The 17,128-nt window shown below is 51.3% G+C and overlaps 1 protein-coding gene across 1 annotated transcript; it reads right to left on the bottom strand.

Annotated features, from left to right (window-relative positions):
- Positions 1–5,007: 5,007 nt before the first annotated feature.
- Positions 5,008–15,564, bottom strand: CUNH16orf89 (chromosome unknown C16orf89 homolog). The gene is made up of 8 exons (XM_006090386.3): positions 15,322–15,564; positions 13,755–13,904; positions 12,565–12,715; positions 11,268–11,385; positions 9,692–9,827; positions 8,935–9,039; positions 7,559–7,645; positions 5,008–5,171 (listed from the first exon to the last, which is right to left on the bottom strand). Exons 1-8 carry the CDS (start codon positions 15,524–15,526, stop codon positions 5,008–5,010), a joined length of 1,116 nt encoding a protein of 371 aa, XP_006090448.1. The 5' UTR covers positions 15,527–15,564.
- Between the last annotated feature and the right edge of the window lie 1,564 nt (positions 15,565–17,128).

The raw sequence follows: 17,128 nt of genomic DNA, 5'->3' as shown, positions 1-17,128 counted from the left end.
TGCAGGGCCTGGAGGTAGGGCAGAGTTTGGTGGGAGGAGGAGGTTCAGCCAGCAAGGAGAGCAGAGCAAGCGGAGGGTTGAGGTGGGAGGGCCAGGCCAATGCCAGATCTTGAAGGGCTCCAGGCAAATGAATTTGGATTTTAGCCCAAAATAATAGGAAGCCACTGGAAGTTTAAAACAACAACACACGCCCTGACCAGTTTGGCTCAGTGGCTAGAGCGTCGGCCTGTGGACTGAAGAGTCCCAGGTTTGATTCTGGTCAAGGGTATATACTTTGGTTTTGGGCACATTCCCAGTAGGGGGTGTGCAGGAGGCAACTGATGGATGTTTCTCTCTCATGGATGTTTCTAACTCTCTATCCCTCTCCCTTCCTCTCTGTAAAAAATAAATAAAATATATTAAAAAAACACACAACAACACACAATTTAATTGAAGTATAACTTACATACAGTAAGATAAGATTTACACTTAAAGGTATAGAGATCTCTCAGCATCACCTTAGCGCACTTTTAGGACATTTTAATCACCAAGTTTTGTCGAGTGGTTTTATTTGTATTAAATGTTTGGAAAAGGCAAATTTGCAGGCAGAAAGCAGATTAGTGGTTGCCTGGAGCTGGGGCTGGGACGGGGAGTGATTGCAAACTGCAAGGAGGGTGTTAATCCTGAGGCTGACAGGATGGCACTGAGGGTTGTGGACTCCTCCCTGAGCCCTCGGCCCACGGGCTCCAGCCTCTGAGTTCCTACCCCCAGTTCAGGGTGGGGCACACCTTTCCTGAAGAGGCCTCCTCTGTTGCTGTGGAGCTTTTACAGGCAGTTAGCAGGCTTTCTGACTGAACATAGACTATAGCAAGTCTCTGTTTTCTCCACTCACCTAGAACATGAACAGCATTTATGCCTTGGTATGCAATTATGAATTGAGGGACAGAATAACATGTTTAAGCAGTGCACCCAGTCTTTCCCTACTATAAGCTCCACCTGCTTGATTGAAGCTCTTTTCTAATGTCTCTCTCCCACTTTGACGGTCACATCTATGAGGATAGAGAGCTCTGCTTTTCCCCAGCACTTAGCATGTGCCTGGCACACAGTAGGCGCTTTACGATATTTCTTGAACAAATGATGGGAGCGGGGTCATTGTGTTCTCAGCTGCATTTCCCATGCCCAGAGCACAGCTTGGCACACAGCAGGCTCTCCGTCAGTATTTATTGAACGAATGGATAGGAATGACATCATTTGCTAGGTCTAATCGGTGACTGATAAAACCCCAGAGGTGGTGTGGATGCCGGTTTTATAAGAAAACTCAGCTGACAGGCACTTTAGCTCATCGAAACCCCAGGCACCGTGCAGGCGGCTTAACCTGCACCATTTTATTGGATGCCTCACGGATCCTAGTAGGTCAGTATTATTAAGTTGTCCTTTGTACAGAAAAGGAAATGGAGGCACAGAGAGGGCAGGCTCGGGCCCATGGTCACACAGCTGTAAGACGAGGCAGCTGGTTCTGAAGCATGAGCTGGTAGCCCTCTGCTCTCCCACCCAGAAGCAGCTTCCTTCTCAGTGGGGATGCATGTTTGTTTTGGAGCCTGGAAAACCAAGGTTGCTTTTCATAAAACCTTTTTAAGAATTATAAACGAAGATCATTTTCTTATGTTTGTGTAGTGTTTGTATCCATTCTATAAAGTGCTACGAGGGCATTTACGATGTCCTAGAACCAGCTTCGAGGTTTTGAGAAGCAGGAGGTTCTGTTGTATATGCTCCATGTCTTGGCGGGAGGTGACATTAGGAGCCCCGGCATTCTGCATGGAGTTGGGGGGCTGCCAGATGGCCAGATCCGACTCAACAGTGCTCATAGCCCAAGGTCTCTTCCACTGGCTAAGACCTGAACATAATCCAGAGAGTCTGTTCTCCTCCCTCCCCCATTTAATTCCACAAACATGTATTGAACACTTCTGTGCTCCAGGCAGTTCAGTAGGAGCTGGGCTCCTGAAGAGGAGCACGATATCCCCCATGCCCTAGTTTACAATTTGATGATAGAATCTGTTAATGTAAAAAAACTATTGAAACCTGTAAAGAATTTTTGTGAGTTTATTTGAGCCACACTGTCGACATATGCTGGGAAGCAGAACCTCAATGAATTGAGATAATGCTCTGGAGAATGGCGGGTTACATCTGTATTTATAAATTGCAATCAAAGAAAAGGGACATAGGTGGGTTACATGAAATCCATTGGTGATAGACTAGAGAGGCAGGAGAAAGCAAAGCGGGGGTGGGGAGGGGTGGGGGGGGTGGGGGGGTGGTGGAGAAGGGGACCCCTGGGATTGGATAGACACATACTTAGGTGGATTCAGGAACAATTAACATGATAATGAAGGAATTTGTGGTATCTGTCCTGGCGCCCAGCACATTAGGTTGTACCCCAAGGGGTCCAGAAAAAGGGAAGTTACAAGTCACCCAGACATTTCAAGGGTATGTTATTATAGATGCAAAAAGACAGATAGGCTCAGTTAAGGTAAAGGTTGACCTTGTCAGTGAAGATACTGGCCTAGGATATAACTACCCACCATAACTGCTTTTAGTTAAAGTTTAATTTCAGACCATCCTTTGTGGTTACTTTAGGTCTCTGAGTTTGCAAGACTGCCATGCAGGCCTCCCCTGAGTTTGTCAGGTTAGCATGTGGCCCCTTTCATCCACAAATCGACATGTACATAAATAAATGCCAGAATAAAATGTCAAAAGAGCTGGATATAAAAGAAGTAAATAGGGAGTTAGGAAGGAGGATGGGAGATTTCATAGGACAAGTGACCTTCCAGTTGAATTTTAAAGGTCAAATAAAATCGTAACTGAGTTGGGGGCTAGGAGCAGAACAGGTAATCCAGGTGGAAGAAAGGGAATAAGTTAAGTCCTGGGAAATGCAGAGGATGCTGGTGAAACGTTGCCTGATTCAGTCCCCTGACCAGCGGTGTGTGAGGGGGAAGTAGAGGCACAATCGCCCAGAGAGAAAAAAGGGGAAAGAGTGGACGCTTGAGCCCATCTGGGCTCCCGCTAATTGTGATTTCTCTTCCTTTTGTTCTCTCAGATCTGGTTCCCACAAACAGATTCACACTGAGGTGAGGAAGTCTTAACTCACAAGGTTTCCCATTTTGCCTGAGGAGTTGCTCCACTTAAAGGTGACTTGTAGGCTCCAGTTTCTCCCAGAGGCCCCTCCCCCACTTTGGTAATTTAAGCCTTTTAAAAAGAATGGGTGTCAGGTCCCTGACTAATCCATCCACTTCAGGAAGGACCGGGAGGGGAAGCACACCTCTCCCCAGTCTGGCTGTGTGCCTGTCTTGGCTAACTTTTGTTTGCAAGGCAATGTGAAAGGACCTGACGCACAACTTCAGAGCAGTTTCAGGAAAGCTTCCAGGGACAGCGGCAAAGAGGAGTAGACAGAGGACACTCCTAAAGGAAAGATTTAGAAGAACTCCACCCCTCCCTGGAGTATTTTAATTCAGATCCTCAAATAGGACTACATTGTGACATAAGGATGATCAGCAGTGATTACCACTTTGTCTATTTTTTAAAAATATATTTTTATTGATTTCAGAGAGGAAGGGAGAGGGAGAGAGAGATAGAAACATCAATGATGAGAGAGAATCACTGATCGGCTGCCTCCTGCTCGCCCCCTTCTGGGGATTGAGCCTGCAACCTGGGCATGTGCCCTTGACCGGAATCGAACCCAGGACCCTTCAGTCCACAGGCCAACGCTTTATCCACTGAGCCAAACCAGCGAGGGCTGTTTGTCTATTTTTTATATTTTAGAGAGAGTGGCGGGGGGAGAGAGAGAGAGAAAGATCAATGTGAGAGAGAAACATCGATTGAGCCTGCAACCCAGGGCACTGACTGGGAAGTGAACCGGTGACGTTCTGGTGCATGGGAGGACACTCATCCAACTGAGCCACACCAGCCAGGGCTACGATTTCCCACTGTGAAGCAAAGCAAGATGGACTCAGAGCCTTCCAGCCCAAGGACTGGGTTTTTAGCTGGTTTTTCTACCCTGGAATCTAATTTTGATGCCCGTCTGATGCCAGCCTGAAATCGGCACCGCAGACAGGGCCTGGCCCCATAATGAGGCTCTGGAAGGTCTTTCCTCAAACGCTTGATTGTCAGAGCCCCAGCTGACGTGTGGCTCTGCTCACACGGAGGCAGAGCGTGGGGGGGAGACATAAGCTGGGATAGGGGAAATGTTGACCAGTCAGCTGCTGGGGCTTGGGGACAAGTCCCCACGTCACCTGACATCTCCACTGTTGTGGTAGCCACTGTTGTGGTAGCAGGTAATACTTATCTGGCACTTACTGCGTCACAGGTACCATTCTCTGCCCTCTGCAAATGTAACTCTCACAGCAGTGAGGCCAAAACTGAGGTAGGTGCACTAATCATCCCAACTGAAGAGGACGCGGAGCCACAGAGACACTAAATGACCCTGCCCAGGGACACTGGGCTAATGAGTGGGAACTGGGGCTTGCACCCAGGCAGCCAGGGCACAGAACACGCGGTTCCCATCGTGCCACACAGCCTTTGGTAAAATGACGTGACTGTGACAGGATGTGACCTGATATCGCAGAGGTTTTTGCACAGGATGTAGAGAGATTATGTGCTGCCTTTCCTGCTCCTATCTTGAGATCTAGGCCACGATTATTTTTCAAGACCCTTACTTCTCCCAGGGGGGAAGATGCAACCGTTGACACCTGATCAAATTGCTTTCAGACTCAAGTTTACGGGTCTCTAGCATTTGTGTTGAGTGGGTTGAAGATTCAGAACACGGTCCTAGATGTTGTCCAAAAGGCTGAGAAACAAGGCTCAACTCCCCACTCAACTGCACTCTGAGTTTATTCACCTGCTGCCACACCTGGATCCATCCCGACCCCCTCCCCTGGTCTTGTGCCCTGAGGGGACAAAGCTGGGCTGCTTTGCTCTCAGCTGCCGCCTCAGGGTGTGGCCCGGGACTTCAGGAAGGAAGGACTAAAGGCGTGGGCTTCATCTTGGGGCGGCAGGACTGGAGCCAACTGTGTCAGTGGTCGTTGGTGGTGCCAGTGTGGCTGGCCGCGGCTCTCCGTTTGCTGGGGGGTATTGTGCCAGGGCGTAGAGAAAGCCACCCAGGGCTGCCACGGCCATGGCTGTGTTGTGGGAGGAGCAGCCATCTGGGGAGAGAGACAGAGTGCTGGATGGGGCCACAGTTCCATCCGGAGTGCTTTGCAGATACTCCCCCAGCCAGCCTGGGGCCCGCAGCTGGGTTGGGCACCCACCGACCTGCTGCTCTGAGTGTGTTGGCTGCCAGTGGCTTCCTTCTCCAGAGAAATGTCTTCAGCCATCTGGGAGGTTATACCTCCCAATGACTTAGTAATACAGGGACCCAAAAGCCAGGCCCCTGTCTTGGGGTGTGACTCGGTGGTGCGATTCCTGCTCTAGCCTCCTCCCATGGAATTTGACCTGAGGCCACATGCACCCTTGTCCAGCTCCTTCCTGTTTCCCCTGCTCTAAGGCCCTCTGAAACATTTAGCACCTCATTGCCCCATTTTACAGTTGGGAAAACTGAGGCGCAGGTAGCAGAGCTGAGCTCCCAGCCCTGGTAATTCCACAGTTCATTTCTTGACCCCGACAGCCTCCCTCATTGCTGCCTTGGGCCTGCGGGTCCCATGTGATACCTGCCTGAAGCAGGAACGCCTTAGATGTTCTTTAGTTCTCTGAACTCAAAGTGGGCGGCTCACCTTCAGTTTCTGGGAAGGTGGGAGGAGCGAAGACTTTACTCTCCTCTCACAAACTTGGAGAAGAGAAGAACCCCAGCCAGGCCCCTTGGAGGGAGGGAGAATGCAGGTTTCCAGGAGCCCAATGACTCACCCTGGCAGTCCACACTTATCCGTGGCTTACCGTACACCAAATTCCGTGGGGATTGCTTTGCACAATGATCTGATATTAACCCCAACAGCCCTAAGAAGGACACACTGTTTGGTCCCCATTTTATAGAGGAAACTGGGCTCAGAGAGGTAGAGTGATACCCACAGTGAATAAAGGCAGAAGCGGATTCAAACCCAGAAAGCCTGCCTTCAGGTCCTGTGCTCCTGACCTCCATGGGTGTGCGTCATAAATGAAGGAAGGAGCATGTCGCTCCCTCCTGGGTAGTTTTCTAGGCTGCTGGTCAACCATCAGGGGCACAAGTTAGGGCCGGGGCTTCTGAATTTCTCCAGCTCTCTCCCCAGCTCTCAGTCTCTAGGAGGCAGCCAGCTCCCAGGGTGTGCACAGCAGGCTCCCTACCACCCCACAGGCAGCCCCTGCCCCTCCATGTCAGGAAGGCCTAGCCAGGGCAGGGGCCTGGAGGAGTCAGTCTCCTGAGAGTCCCTTGCCCTGCCCAACCCCTGGGGGCAGCTGTAAAATGGACCCATTGCATGTGTGACGCCACTCCCCTCTCTTGTCTACCTGCAGGTAGGTGTGAGGCTGTGGTGGGGTTGATGGTGAGATGCTCAGTTACTGAAATCATCCCCCGGCGTACGCTGGACATCTACTCTGAGCTGGCTACTCCACTTCCCTTCCTGGTTTTGCCGTGCAATCACTTATTTTTTATTAATAAAAAGATTGAGCCCGGCCAGCGTGGCTCAGTGGTTGAGCGTCAACCTATGAACCAGGAGGTCATGGTTCAATTCCCGGTCAGGGCACATGCCTGGGTTGCAGGTTCGATCCCGTGTGGGGTGTGCAGGAGGCAGCCGATCAGTGATCCCCTCGCATCATTGATGTTTCTGTCTCTCCTTCTCTCTCTCTCTTCCTCTCTGAAATCAATAAAAATATATTTAAAAAAATACGAAAAATAAAAAGATTGAAATCAAGTCCTCTTTTATTTTTTCTTCCTCCCTCTCTACTTCTTTCCGCCCACCCCTTTATTCCATGTTACATTTTGCCTTTCTTTCCTTTCCAATATAGTTATATCCTATTCTCAGTCTCCCTGAATGGGTGAGCTAACCACATAACTTACCTTTTCAACCAGGACACTTTGGGGAGGAAAGGGGGCACTATTCATAATGACACCAGAAAAACTGGTGTAAGCTGGGGACGCCAGGACATGTGGCCCCTGGGATTGTGCTGGTTACTTGGGTGCTGGCTCCCAGATTCCCTCCCTACCCCTCATTGCTCCAAATCCCAGTGCACTGACCTCTTCAAACTACATTTCCCAGGCTGCCTTGCCCACCAACAGCAGGCAAAGTTGCCTACATTTAATTCCCTCTTGGGGAGGTTCACATGTGGATTCTGTTCTGATTAGACTTTGATGGAGAGGGGTTAACTCGGTGGCTTTCCAGTATTACCCGGAAACTTCTCTTTTGTGCTCCTTTTACTGAGACAATATCTCTGGACTCACCATTTTCCAAGGGGAGGGCGTCAGGGACTCCTAGCCTCACCCCTCTCTGCCCAACCACAAGTGCGCTTCGATCAGCCCCTTCAGGGATGCTGGGCCTGCCTTCCACCGAGGGCCATCTGTGTGCACCTCCTTTCTGGACATCTCTGTTTCATGCCAAGAAGGTCCCGTGGGTATTTTTATTACCTGCAAATAGTTTTTCTCGCCTCTTTACTCTTCTCAAAGAATGCTGTTGGTGTTGAATGACGTTAGATAATTCCTCATCTTCAGTATCTGGGAGAAGAGTGAAAGATGAACTTCTCAAGATGGATTTTAAAACATTACGTGCTGAACACCTCAAGCCACTCAGCTCCTCTCTTGGATCTGGAGGCTCTTCCAGAAGTTCCCTGGAGCACCTACCTGTCTGCAGACCTTTCCGCATGGCCTAAATTTGTCATCTACTGCTATTTCTCACCCACATCTGAATGGCCAGAGGAGCGCATTAAAAATGCAGGTTCAGTGGTTGAGCGTCGTCTATGAACTTGGAGGGCACATGCCTGGGTTGTGGGCTTGATCCCCATTGTGGGGGGCATGCAGGAGGCAGCCTATCGATTCTCTCTCATCATTGTTTCAATCTCTCTCTCCCTTTCCCTTCCTCTCTGAATTCCTCTCTGAAATTAATAAAAAATATTTTTTAAATGCAGGTTCATGAAACTAATAAATTGAAAAAAATTATTTTTAAAATGCAGGTTCCACAGCTCCACCTCCACCTGCTGAATCTATAGGTCTGGGGGCCTGAGAATCTTCATTTCCTGAACTCCTCTGTTTCAAAACCAGACTCTCTTATTTCAAAAGCTGTGCCTCTTGGAGCATCATAATAGTTTCATTTAGGACACCAGCGTGGATTGGGAGCCTCCTCTGTACCCAGACAGGTCAGGTGGTTTCACATGTGTTATACCTGCTCCTCACAGTTTAGAAAGGAATTATGCCCATTTATTTACAGACGGGGAAACTGAGGCTCAGAGAGGGAAAGCAGCTTACTCCAATGAGGACCAGCTGACCAGTATCACATGGCTGGAAAGGGACTGCATCCTCCACCCTTTGCTTCTATGTCACCCCTCCCAGACATCCCCCCGACCACTCCGCCTAAAGAACCTTCCATGATGTTCTTTCCCTTCTCAACCTGTGTCTTCTTCACAGCCCTTTCAGAACTCACAATTATTTCACTATTGGTTTGTTTAGGTAGGATCTGCCTCTTTTTCCCAGTGCCCTGGTTGATCTGGAGCCTAGCACAGTGTCTGGCACACAGTAGGTGCTCAGGGAATATTCCTTGAAGGAATGCGTTTGTTAATGCAGGTGCAGTGGGCTAACATCTTTCAACATGACTGCCTCCTGTCCTGCAAAGTTTTGGCTTCCAAAGTTCTGAGCCCACGTCCCCTCGTGTGTGTGTGTGTGTGTGTGTGTGTGTGTGTGTGTACACAATATGGGTGTTGCAGATCTCTCTTTGTGTCCCTAACACCACGGTGTCCCTTTCCCCATCTGGCACAGAACATACTCCCAGCCAGGGCCGGAGGGCAGCTCACCAGGCCTCCCAAAGCATCCTTCCTGCGGCTTCTGCCAGCTGAGAATGGCCTCCAGCCACCGGAGCTTGTAGAAGTCGGAGAAGCCGCCGATTCCACAGAGCATGACTGGAAGCAAACACAGGGGACCCTCTGCAGCCCTGTCCCCACAGATCCACCTCCTCCCACTCCCCAGGCCACTGCAGTGCCATCTGCCTCCTCCCACCAGGGCCGGGCAGTGCCAGGAGGTGGGCGCTCAATGCAGTGGCCGACAGGAGGCAGCCCTGAGGCTCTGCATTAGGAGCAGGGGCTCCCGGCCTGGGTCCTGCCTCCCACTTAGATCCTTGTTCAAAGCGAGTCTAGAGTCAGGATCAGGAGAGGGATCTGGACACTGAAGCCAAGAAGTGGCCACCCAGGACCCCCTTTCGGCCTCATCTCTAAGGCTTTGACTAACTGTTGGGCAGGCAGTCCGTCCATCCAGAGCTCTGTCACTGGGTCAGCCTTTGGGGACAGGAAGCAGTCAAAACAGTGGCAGATAAAACACAGAAGGCCCAGTGAAATTTGAGTTTCCAATAAACAACAAATTAAAAATTTTAAGTATAAGTATAGCTCATGCCATGTTTGGGATACATTTATACTAAAAGTTATTCATTGTTTTGTGAAGTTCAAATTTACCGGGCATCCTGTATTTCCATTTGCTCACCCTGGCAGCCCTACTCTGCGCGCATATGCCCGTTATCAGGGACACCCTGTTGCGCTGTCCCCGGAGAGGAATGCCCACTGTTTTCCATGAAGATGTCCCGGATGGGGTAGGCGTATCCGACGGCTTCGGCCCTGTGGTTCAGGTCCATCATGTTGGCGCAGAACAGGTCCATGTAGTGCTGGCTCTGGTGGAACAGCCCCTTTGTGCATCCCTTCTGCGGGGACAAAGGAGGTTGGTGGTACAGGTGACAGGGGTGCCATCTGTTTGGGGAAAAGACTTGCAGTTCTGAGGTGGTCCTGAAGTAGCTACCTTTGGGTCAGGTCTTTCCCCTTTTCCCAGAATTTCTCCCCCACCATCTTAGTCTGATGGAGCTCAGTCACTGGGCTCAGAGAGATCTGGGTTTGAGTCCTCTGCCACTTAGGAGCTGTGTGACCTTGGTCCGCCACGTTAACCTTTTGGAGCCTCAAGGGTCTTCACAGGGAACGGGCAATGCTTCTGGGAGCTGCAGGGGCGGGACGCTCACACTGGCGAGCGATATATACTAGAAAACGCCAGACAGGATGCCCAGCAAAAGGGGGCACCCTATAGCCACTAGCTGCTGTTAGGATATTCTGATTCCAGACTGGGCTGGTGGCTTCAGGGTTACTCAGGGTGGGACTCAGTTACTGAGAGGGGACAGGAGATGAGACTAGGCTTTAGAAACTTTACGGCAATGTCAGGGCAACTTTCTACCTGTTGAATCTAAGTCAAAATAATGTTCCTCATTTGCCTATCCAGTTTGGCTCAGTGGATAGAGCGTCGGCCTGTGGACTTAGGGGTCCCAGGTTCGATTCCGGCCAAGGGCATGTACCTTGGTTGCGGGCACATCCCCAGTAGGGAGTGTGCAGGAGGCAGCTGATCGATGTTTCTCTCTCATTGATGTTTCTAACTCTCTATCCCTCTCCCTTCCTCTCTGTAAAAAAATCAATAAAATATATTAAAAAATAATGTTCCTCATAATATGTTTTTTATTGTATTAAAAAAAATACTGGTCCATGATGGTTTGCAAATAAATAATAATAAAAGAATCTGTTAAACAAAATCAGCAAGTCCCCTTTCAGATGAAATCTCTGGACAGTTCATAACATTTTAAAAATGGAGATAATGAGCCCTACCCTTCTATATAAAGAAATATAGATGCTTTAAAATGACCACTGGTATTATTTAGCGGAGTTTGAGCTCTTGGGCTTGGAGGAGCTTGGGTGCTGGAGAGGTGGGGCGGGGCTGGTTTGGTCTTGATTTGAGATCCTGGAAGCAACTATCAACTCCAGTCTAAGTCCTTTTCCATTTCTTGGCATTTGCTGAGTTCTTTCTGCTGCTTCTCTTCGGCTGTTTTTATTTTCCTGATGCCCTACGATCCAGTTCAGCATGCAAAGCTCTCTGTCCAACAGAATCCCAAATCCACAGCCCCTCTGCCCCGCCCCCAGCCAGGTTGGTTAGATGGTATAGCTGGTGGATGGCAGGCTACTCTCACTTCTCCTTCTGGATGTCCGAAACACAAGTCCAAAAACCTGCTTACTTTCTTAGTGTGTAGCATACAAGACCACATAGCAACGAGCCCCTTTTCATCAGCCTCCACCCCCTTGGGGTGTGGCCAGGCCTACTCAGCACTCACCATTCTGGCCGAGAGGAAGAAGAGCAGCTGGTGGGACAGGCAGTAACCTGAGCAGCCAGGCTTGGTCATGAGGGTCCTGCAGAAGTCTGAGAGCTTGCAGGGCCGGCTGCTGTCTGTCCTGGGGGAGAGGTGGTTCCAGGCTGGTGAGGGTGTCCTAAAGGAAGTCCAAGGCTTGGAGCCTCCCCTGGTCCTGATTGCCCCACTAGTTACTAGAGCCCTGTAGGTTCCAGGCACCCAGCTGGGCACAAGGGGCTGCTGGATAAGACATAGGTGTCTGTGTTTTGATTGGCTAAATCAGTGCCCCCAGCACAAGGAGATGACCTGGAACAGTGTTGGGTTGGAGGAGCCACTGGGACTGCAAATTCCCATTGCTCCATGGGAACTCTGAACCCAGACAGCTTGGGGTCTGGGCCCAGCATGCCCAGTCTCCCTCCAGGCCTGCCCCATAAAAGAGACAGAACAAAAGGGGTGGGTCCCTCACTGGCTACGCACAGACCCTTGGTGAGCCCAGCTGTGTTCTGGCCCACACATCTCTTTGAAGGATGCTGAGAGGATGGGGGCCTGAGCACCTGCTGCCCTCTGCCCAACGTTCCCTGTGTCTAGGGCTGCCCTGGGGATATGCTCTGAGACCAAGGCTCAGCAGGACAAAATGGGGGACTCAACTAGGCTCGGGTCCCGCTCTCCAGACCTACAGCCTGGTGGGGACACAGAACCTTGAAACAAATGTATATTGCATCTGTGGCTCCTGTGGTGTTAGGAGAGGCAGCCCATCATGGGAGGCCAGCACGCGCAGTGGGGTCAGGGAAGGTTCTGGAGCTGGTCCTCAACTGTGAGCAGTTACTTAGGCACAGGGGTGGGGAGGATGGGGTGGGAGGAGGCCCCGTAGGGGCATGTTCTTGGCAAAGGGACAGGCTTCTAATGGGAGGGTGCCTCTCAGGGTGGACCAGAAGGGCCTGGGGGCCTGGAAGGGTGGTAGGAGGTAGGGCTTTGTCCTGAGAACAACAGGAAGCTTCAAGTGTGGTTTGTGACAAGATCCCTCTGGTGTGGGGAGACCAGTCAGCAGGTGAGGGTGGGCCTGCAGCGGTGGCGGTGGCTGGACCAGGCTGGCTGCGTGGGTGGAGAGTGTGGCCAACTCACATGTGCTGGGGGTGGGAGAGGGCGGTGTCAGGGTGGCTCTGGGGAAGCTGTTCCTGGTTTGGTATAAACCCCCGGGGACTGGGAGAGCTAGTGGGACAGGAGGACTGGGGGAGAGAGCACTTTTGGGTTTTCGGGAAGGGGGCAAGCATAGGGGGCCCACCCGGTTCCCAGCAGCTGCACCAGGCACATGTCACTGTGTTCCTCTGAGAAGGAGTCCTGGATCTCGATCGTGGGGTACACCATGGAGGTGTTGGTGTGTGTCCAGACGTGTGGGAGCTTCCAAAATCCGGGCTGGATGGTCGGCTGGAACTCTGGTGGAAAGAAGGGGGTAGAGGGAGGGCCCCAGGCGCAGTGGGCGGTGCGGTGCTAACCGCCCCCTGGCTCCTGTGGCTCAGAGCCCAGGACCTGGGTGATCCTCCCTGGGCAGCCCCGACCACATGGCGTCTGCTCAGGCTCTAAGCCTTGCCCGCTGGTTGGGCGTTGCGTTTGAAACACTCAGGAGGCTGTTTTTCTAAGAAACAAACAAGCAACAACAAAAACAAACACCATAAAAATAACTAGAACAATGTTGGCACTGGCTTTGGCTAAATCCACAGCATCTGTGGAAGCTTGAGACATATAAAAAGGGTTAGTTGGTTCCTTCAGTTCAGAGAGAAAGTGAAGCTCTTACATCAGAAATACCCAGCCAAGGGGCTTCTCTAGGGTGACATGAGCTGGCAGGGTCTCAGGGGCCCGGCCTGGGAGAGGATGGAGGATCTCCACCACAGAGGGAGGCCAGGGCTGGGCAGGGCTGAGCTGGGGTCACGAGCAGCAGGGCCTGGCAGGAGGTGTGGGCCTGGGAGACAGGATCAGAGGAGCATGACGGGCTGGTTTTATAGCCCCTCGAGCAGTCCAGGCCAGGCTCATGGGATGCGGCCCTTCGTAGGTCAACTCAAGGCTGACCAGGAGAAGGAACTCCTAGCTTGATAGGGCATGAGACAGATGCTAGCAAGATGCTAATATTTGCTGTGCAAAGAGCTGAATTAGCATTTAGATTCCCACCTCCCGCCCCCTCTGGTCTAGGATGAAGGTCCCCAAGCCTGGGCACAAGCTGAACAAACGAGAGGCGACATGTTCCCTACTTTCCACCCCCTCTATGTGGGTGGGAGAGGTCGTCTCAATCTGAAGTCAAGGATGAACAGACAGTCCCCAGGGCCAGCCTGTGGTGCGCTTGGCCGACAGGACAACAGGACGACAGGACGCAGCCGTCCTCAACCCTCCCTTTGTACCGGAGGCGCCGCACCAGGGTGTCTCAGTCATGTCCCCAGAGGCTGTGCTCCTGAAGAAATGGACTCCACACCGTGCCATTACCTCTTAGGTACCGGGGGTCACTGAGCCTGAGGTAGGAGACGGATCTGTGGAGGAGAAGCTCCAGCTCCCGCACCAGCTTCCCCACTCGCAGGCTCTGCAGCCGCAGCGGGGGGTCCCGGGCCCACTCCTCCTGAACACCTTTCAGCTGCACTGGGAGGGAACAGAGAGCGCTCATTCCACCACTTGACAAGCTGTGTGGGCAGGAAAAAGACCCTGCGAGGTAATGCTTACTGAGCCTCTGCCTCCTCCAGCTACGGAGGGGAAAGACTTTGCTGAGCTGATTGGGAAGTAGGCCTCTGTGGGCTGAGCAGGGCCACGGGGGTGGAGCTGGAGTGACAAGAGGTGGTGGGTGGCTGAGAGATCTGAACGTGGGCCTGGATTTAAATCCTAACTCGAATGCTTTTTTGTTGGGTGACCAGAGTCATTTAATTTCTCTCCACTTCACTTTCTTCATCTGTAAAATGGGGATAATGATAGTCCTTCCTTCTTGAAGGAGGGGGTTATAAGGATTAACTGACCTAATGCATGAGAGCACTTAGCATTGTCCATAGTGCAAAGTGAGGGCTTCATCAAGTTTAGCTATTCCTACTAATTAGGGAGACAGGGTGGCTATACAGGAGAGAAAGGTGAGGGAGGATTCAGCTTGCAGGGCGAAGAACCACCATGTGCAGTTGAGCAAGTCGTACACCGCGTGAGGACAACACAGGTCCCCATCATGGGTTCGTGTATATGTATTAAGACAATTTTCCAGCAGATGGCAGTCAAGTGACTTGAGGAAGGGGTTGCCTTTTTCTCATTCTCACAGAGGTGCCCTATGGGCTGACTAGCAGTGGCCCCTCAGGAGTGGGAGAGAAGGGTGGTGGCCAGAAAGAGAGGAGATGTCTTTGTCCCAGAGCCCCTCCTCCTGCTGGGACCTGGTGGGCCGAAAGCTGCACTGGCTACTTACTAGTGCACAGAGGACTGACTTTGCACAGGGGCCAGCCAGAGCCCCAGGCTGACACCCTGTTGGCTCTTTGTCTCTTAGGGCGGCCTGTGGGGAAGGGTTTGCTGCCACTCATTGTGTGTTGAGGGTGTCTACCTGTTTGCCTTGGCCTGTCTCCAATTCCTTCCTCGGGGATCTTATATTTCTCAAAGCTGAACAAACACTTGGCTCTTTTCTCAGAGTCTCCTGGTGGCTTTGCCTGGAAGTGGGGGGCGCTGGGGCTGGGACCTACTGGGGGGGGGTCCCCGGTTTTGTCCATGGCCACCCTCCCATAAATACCCCTTCAGAAGGCACACTCCCTCTGCCCATCTTGTTCATGGTATATCAGGAGGGATTGTCAAGTGGATCATTTCCCTCCAGGAAAATAATACTTTCCTAATCTTTTCTCATGTGGCCTTTGAATCCTCCCTGCTTCTAAAATATCTGATAACAGCAGGGCCCCCAGACACCCCAAAGAAGCAAATCCCCCCTTTCCTAATCATCAAGCCAGAAGGTGGCCAGGTCCCAGGGGCACAGAGCAGGCGGGTGACAGGCTGAGAACTGGTTTTCCTGGCGGCCAGTCCAGGGGAACGAGAGCACACCCACCTTCCAGCACCCGGAACCCCACCACGCCGTCCAGGTTGATTTCGGGCAGCCTCTTCTCCAAGAAGGAGGTGGCTCTCTCCAGTGCCGAGAGGACGAGGCCGGCGATGGTGGCCTTGCCCTCTGGGGTGTCCAGCGGTGGCAATGAGGAGGATGACAGCGGCTGTGCCAGAAGCAGGAGCAGGAGCAGGAGCCCCAGGCTGGACATGGCTGGCTTCTGCTTGAGGCTTGTGGAGCGCTTCAGCCCAGGCCAGCCCGCCCCACGCCCTCCTCCTGCCTCCTCCCCCTTCTCCCCCTGCAGAGCTGTAGACAAGTGGCTGGGCAGGGCTGACCCAGCTGCTGGGGTGGCCTGGGCAAGGGCTCTGGAGGGACATCAGTGAGGCCAGGACTGGGTGTGGAGCCAGCTGGCCAAAGGCTGGGGAGAGGAGCTCCCACCCTTTCATTCTCACTGGAGTCTCCAGGCCCACGAGCTGCATGTTTGATCTAGCAACTGCAATTTCAATGCAGAAATCCCCAAACACTGAAATGCAAAGCTGTTGTTTTTAAAAATACATTTGGAATAAACTCATTTGAGGGTACACCTGCCCCAAACTGACTGAAGATTCCTTGGAAGGGCAGGCAACTGGCTGGTAGAAACAGAATACGAGCCACAAAGACAAGCCACATGGTCACTTACAAATTTTCTAGTAGCCACATGAAAAAAACACTGAGAAGCAGGTGAAATGAATTTTAACAACCTATTTTATTTAGTCCTGTAGTTCCAAAATATTACCTTTTCAACTTAATCAATATACACATGATTAAATTTTACATTCTTTTTTTAAAAAAAAGAATTGTGTGGATGATGATGACCTCCAGGTCAGGAATTTTTTTAAATCCTCACCCAAGGATATTTTTCCCATTGATTTTTAGAGCGAGTAGGAAGGAGGGAGGAGGGGAAGAGAGAGAAAAACATTGATGTGAGAGAGACACATCGACTGGTTGCCTCCCGCATGTGCCCCAACAGAGGGTGGGGAGCAAACCCACAACCCAGGTACATGCCCTCGACTGGGAATCAAACCTGCAACCCATGGGACTGTGGGACGATGCTCTAACTACTGAGCAAACCAGCCACGGCTACATTCTTTTTAAAATATTACTTTTCTTGTATGAAGTCTTTGAAATCTAGACGAGTGTTTATACTCAGGGCACACTTCAACTTGGCTAGCCACATTTCCAGAGCCCGACAGCCCCATGTGCTTCTGCCCTGGACGGTGAGGAGGTGAGGACGTAGAGCCCTCAGGTAGCTCACTCAGTGTGAAAGAATGTCTATTTCCCTGAGGAAATTTCAATTCGGTGCTATCCCCAAACCTTGCCCAAATGTCACATGTATGCACGCCATATTATCTTTCCAAAACTCAAAAATTCTGATTTCAGAAGTATACCTGGACCCAGGGCTTCAGTTAAGAGATTACAGATCTGTAAAAATAATAAAAATACCACCACACAAAAGTGCATCTGATGCTCCTGTGGGCTAGAGCCTGCCCACAAGTCAGGGTTTCTCAACCTTTTAATTCCATTCTTGCCTTTCCCCACATCTCTGACTCCTGGCCGTTTTAGACATTTTCCCTGAACATTTAAGAAATAGAGGCCTGATGCACGAAATTCATGCAAGAGTAGGCCTTCGCAGCCCCAGCCGTCTCAGCCTTTGCAGCCCCGGCTTTATCTGGAAGGTTGTCTGCGGGACGGTCGTTCTGTTGTTCGGCTGTTTGGTCGATTTGCATATTACGCTTTTATTATTATAGATAACAGATTTGCCCTGCTGGTGTGG

Source organism: Myotis lucifugus, unplaced genomic scaffold (assembly GCF_000147115.1).
Source record: "Myotis lucifugus unplaced genomic scaffold, Myoluc2.0 scaffold_72, whole genome shotgun sequence".
NCBI classification, from domain to species: Eukaryota; Metazoa; Chordata; class Mammalia; order Chiroptera; family Vespertilionidae; genus Myotis; species Myotis lucifugus.
Note: the sequence above shows the minus strand (reverse complement) of the source record. Positions and strands in the feature narration are given on the sequence as shown.

Excerpts from the sequence above, each read along its gene's own strand:
- CUNH16orf89 (XM_006090386.3), bottom strand. The coding sequence starts at position 15,526 with ATGTCCAGCCTGGGGCTCCTGCTCCTGCTCCTGCTTCTGGCACAGCCG. Across the intron at positions 7,646-8,934 it reads AGGATGCTTTGGGAGGCCTG|ATACTGAAGATGAGGAATTA; the intron begins GTGAGCTGCCCT and ends CTCTTCTCCCAG. Across the intron at positions 5,172-7,558 it reads GCGAGAAAAACTATTTGCAG|ATGGCTGCTCCTCCCACAAC; the intron begins GTAATAAAAATA and ends CTCTCTCCCCAG.